Here is a 4810-nt window from a genome sequence, read left to right as displayed (position 1 = left end):
TGTCGGTCCCATTGTTTTCTCCTCCAGATTGTTCATCCACCCTATCTTATTTAGACAGACCTGTGGAGATAATAACATGCACAAAAACAAGACAGAACAAAACCAAGCAACAATATACAAAAATCAACAACAGCAAACCAGTGACAAAAACAAAACACAACAAGAAAGAAAAGCTTGCAGTTAGTTTAAGGACTGTTTGTTGATCTTTAGGAGTGTTTTCCAGTCTAGTCTAGGCGAATTGGTGTCTGGATTGGGAACATTCTCTCAAAGAGTAAAAAGAACGGCTCCTTTCTTTCCTACGGAAGCAGCCCTGCTGGTGCTGTGGGTTATGCATTGGGCTGCAGGCGGCCACGGTCCCTCTGTTTTTACAACCTGTACAAACGGTTTGCCGAAGAAATGGGCCTTGAAGATCAGCTTCTGTAGAGAGTACAGTCATGAAAAGCGTATGGGGCAGTTCTAGTCTGCCCCATAGGTTCTTCAGAAAGCACAAAAACAGCAACAGCAATGCATAAAAAAGATGTAATACCCTGCTAGTGGAGTGGGTTATATGCTGGACTATTCAGGACAAGGTTAGCAGTTCAAAACTACTGCCTGCTCCTCAGGAGAACATTGAGGCTTTCTGCTCCTATCAAGATTACAGCCTCAGAAACCCACGGGGCAGTTCTACTGTGTCCTGTGGGTTCGCTGTGAGCTGGAATCAACGCGATGACAGTGGGTTGGGTTTGGTTTATTCCATTCCTAAAAGGTGAGATGACGTGCCTGTCAGGGAAAGTCGAAGGGAACCTCTAACAGAAGCCTTGTTTTCCTTATCTAGGGGTTAGTCTGGTCATTGATGTTAACCAGTTTTTGGAGGGAGAAAGAGCAAGGGATATTGTATCTGTGTTGACATCGTCCAGTCAAAATCCAAATGACATAATCCCCGAGTGTGCTGACAAGTACTATGATGCTCTTCTGAAGGCCAAAGAAGACAAATCTAGAAACGGTAAGCCTTTTTCCTTACTTTGGAAGATGATATCATTTTGAACAAGATGGTTTCTATAATGTTAGAGTTTCTTGATTTTAAGACAAAAACTACTCAATCTTCTGTTCTGTGCATTTGTCTTTATGCCAACACCACACTGTTTTCATTACTGAAGCTTTATAATATGTTTGGAAGTCCTTTAACAGAAAAAGATTTCCAATCCTTATGCTGCAAAGAAGACAAATTTTCCAGGCAGTCAAAGACTGTAACCACCAAGCCTGTGCACATTGTTTCTTGGAAAGGGGAGGATGTTTATTCTTACCTGTCAAGCCTCTGGTTCTAGGATGTCTCCTCTCTTCCCAGCTGAAATGTTCATCCTTATGTGGCTCATTCAGCCTTCTACTTCAGCTTAGCTCTTAAATAGAGGTATGGCTTTTCCTTAACGGTCTCAAAAGTATACTTCCTTTTAGAGTGCTCATCTCCTAATTAGCAGGGATCTTTCTCTTATGTCTCCCTCAAATACCCTGTGTAGCCTCTTTCCAGAACCAGCTAACGACATGCCTTGGGAACACTTAGACTCCATGCTGTAACCAACTCCCCTCGGCGTCTGGTCTCATTATGTATTCACACTAGAAAAATGAAAACAATAGGATTTCTTCTTTGCTAGTCCCCACTGCCATCCCAACCCAAATGAAGCCTTGTAACGTTAATCCAGTAGACTACTAACTGAATAAGAACTTCCTGCTGCTGGTTTCTAATCAAACAGATGCGCTTTCACCATCGTGACTGACCTCCTTTCCTCCCTCAGAGAGTGGCCACAAGAAGTGTGATTGCTCTTCCAAAAGCATTTATTCTTGTGGACATCCTAGTTGATTATAACAGTACATTTTCTAGTAGTGAACTGTTTCCATAGAGATGAACAGCTGCTAACTGTCCTTCCTAGACATTAAGCATCTAGAACAAATGGCTAAGAGATCTTTAAAACCACATAAAGTATCAGCGTACTTGAAGGGCTCTAAGGTTACATCTGGTTAGTTATTTGAGTCCAGGTACACTGATGCAGAAAGTCACATGAGCGCTGATCCACCTGTAAAACCATCGAGTCTAATGCTCACTTGGCAACCGTTGACCTAGGGTGACCTAAGTCCTTCCTTTCACTGTTGTTGGGCTCAGGAGTGGTGACCGTATGACAAAACAAAGGTATTTATAAGAAGGAAATGCAGCCCCTGATTTCATGAGGAAGTGGTGTTTTTCGTGACTAGTTTAGTTCCTGACTACCGTAGATGTTCCAGCCCCTGCCAGAACATTGCTTACCATATGTTCGTGGATAACATGTCCAAGTAAATGTGCACTGACATACAGCACACATAGATAGCGCTCATAGGAAGCTACCGCCGAGGGGTTGTACAGTCTGTAAAAAAAATCACATGACACATGCACTGTTTGCATTTTTCCATCTCAACGTTCTCATTCTTATTTTATGTGATTGTGTAGAGCAAAGTGAATCAGAGGAACCATGCAATCTCTTTTCCCCTAATGAGTAACGTTCAGGTTGGATGCAGGCCATCCTGTTTGGTAGAAGAATTTGTCACCAAGATGCGTCGCTGTGGGTTTGGTTTAACATAGATCATTGCCCACCTCCCCTTAAATGTGGGTCCTTTCAAAGAAGCTATTAATTCAGATACGAAAAGACTTTCTAAGCATAGAGGATTTTGCTCATTGGGCTCCTGTGGCTGTTTGTGGTGGTATTCACGTCTGCCTGGGCCACACTGGTATATTCCTGTTTCCTCTCCCAGCTCCTTGGCCAGGGTATATGCCTGTCATTCTCGTGAAAAAACGGGGATTCAGTGCAAGCACTAGACACCCCTCTCTCCTTTTCCTCGGCCTAGCCAGGAACCCCCATTGACTACATAGAACTCCGCTCCTGTCAGTGGATCATTTCCAATGGCTCCAATGTATACCATCTGGATAGTTTGTGAGAAATATATGCTAAATACTGGATTATTGTACATATTGAAGAACTATACAGGTAGTTATGGATTTTGTGTTCCTTTGTAAAATTGAATACGCTTTTCTTTCATCAGTGTCTAATGAAGGCCCGTGGCTCAAATTCATCCTGCAGGACAAATATGAGTTTTATTACAACCTGGATTCGAAAGAGAGTTCCTGGGAAATGCCTGAAGCATGCTCCCTTAAAGAATCATGGCTCACAGGACAAGAGATTGAGGTAGGAAGATGGTATTTGAAGAAAGAGAGTATTATGCCAACATCAGTGTGGTTGCTTTTCTGTTCTTGAGTTATCTAAGGAATGGGAGGAATTCATTCATCTACTCGAAGACTACGTTCAGAGTAAAATCTTCATAAGCAGCAGTTGGACATGACTGTGGATTACAATCCTTTGGGAATTTTTTTCCATGGACCCTGGTGGCGGAGTGGTTACAAGGTGGGCTGTGATCCACAAGGTCAGCAGTTTGACACCACGAACCAGTCCTCCGGGGAAAGATGAGACTTTCTACTCCTGTAAGCAGTTACAGTCTCAGGAACCCTCCAGGGCAGTTCTACCCTGTCCTAGAGGGTCACTGAGTCCACATCGTGGCAGTGGCAGTGTGTTTGGGGGTATGTTTTGGTTTAGCATAACAAAACCAAAATTGGAAAGCTTTGGGCAACTTATTTTGGATGTAGATTATCTTTTTTTTTTTAAATCATTTTTATCCCTCCCCACCCTAACCTACAATTCCAACCCAAATGTGATTTCTCCACATTTTGAGCTGGAGAGGGTGCTGCAGGTGGTTTGAGGAGCAAGGGCAGAGTTGAACAAAGAGCTGTGTGCAGAAACCTGCAATGTTTGCTTCTCCAAAAGGAACCCTCCTGGTATAAACAGGGGGATGCTCTGCTGCTAACTGGAAGGTTGCCAGCTCAAGCCCTCCCACCTGCTCCATGGGAAAGAGACGTGCCGCCATCTGTAAAGGTGGCGGCAAAGTAAAACCCCTGACGTGGAAATCGATGCTGTTGCACCTCAAGGCAACATCTTCCCAGAAGGTCACATCAGCCGTTTTTGTTGTTTCAACACAAGGTTTTTCTGGAGCTTTGGATGTGTCCCAGTCTGAACGTGACTTTAACAACCCGATGCGGGAGTGCATTTTATACCTGGTTTTGGATGACCCTACCCCGGAAGCAGTATCCAGTTACCTGCATGCAAATAAAAGTTAACCATGATACAAGAAATCTTTTTTTTCCCTTAACCCAGTGGTTCTCAACCTTCCTAGGGCCATGACCCTTTAAGACAGTTCCTCTTGTTGTGGTGACTCCCAACCATGATATTATTTTCATTGCTACTTCATAACTGTAATTTTGCTACTGTGATGAATCAGGCAACCCCTGTGAAAGGGTCGTTCAACCCCCAAAGGGGTCATGACCTACAGGTTGGGAATTGCTGCCTTAACAATTACAGATCCCATTTAATCCTTGACCCATATTTGATAGCTTTGTTCGTTAGTTTTTACTCAAAGGCTCTGTATCCTTTTTGATAGCCTTTTAAACCAAAGACTTGTCAATAGTTCTTGCTAGAGATTTTAGAAGAAGCAGTGCTTTCACTAGCACGTCCAGCCACACTGTTAAATGTTTTGGGTGTTGAATGTATTGAAAACAGGAGGAAGAAGCCCATTTAGAAGGGTGGGTGTTGAAATTCTCTTTTCTTCAAAATCACTTTTTTATTATTTATAAGTCTCAGGCACCTAATGATTTCACTTTCCATCTATATCTCATCTATTTTTCTCCTACTTCCAGTTTTTATATATAAAAAAATCCAGGACTGAGTATTTACCATTGAAAAACTAGCACATAGCGTAA

General features: G+C 42.8%; 1 protein-coding gene across 1 annotated transcript in view; it reads left to right on the top strand.

The window, feature by feature from the left end:
- IQGAP2 (IQ motif containing GTPase activating protein 2) overlaps nucleotides 1-4810 on the top strand; it is a 291748-nt gene that overhangs the window by 206501 nt on the left and 80437 nt on the right. The window contains 2 exon segments of the mRNA XM_004703528.2: nucleotides 815-982; nucleotides 3046-3188. Of these exon segments, the coding sequence (XP_004703585.1) occupies nucleotides 815-982; nucleotides 3046-3188 (311 nt within the window).

The sequence above is a fragment of the Echinops telfairi genome, unplaced genomic scaffold (assembly GCF_000313985.2).
Source record: "Echinops telfairi isolate 266 unplaced genomic scaffold, ASM31398v2 ScPeMD7_7469;HRSCAF=8507_1, whole genome shotgun sequence".
NCBI lineage: Eukaryota > Metazoa > Chordata > Mammalia > Afrosoricida > Tenrecidae > Echinops > Echinops telfairi.
This window is presented reverse-complemented; position numbering and strand designations above follow the sequence as displayed.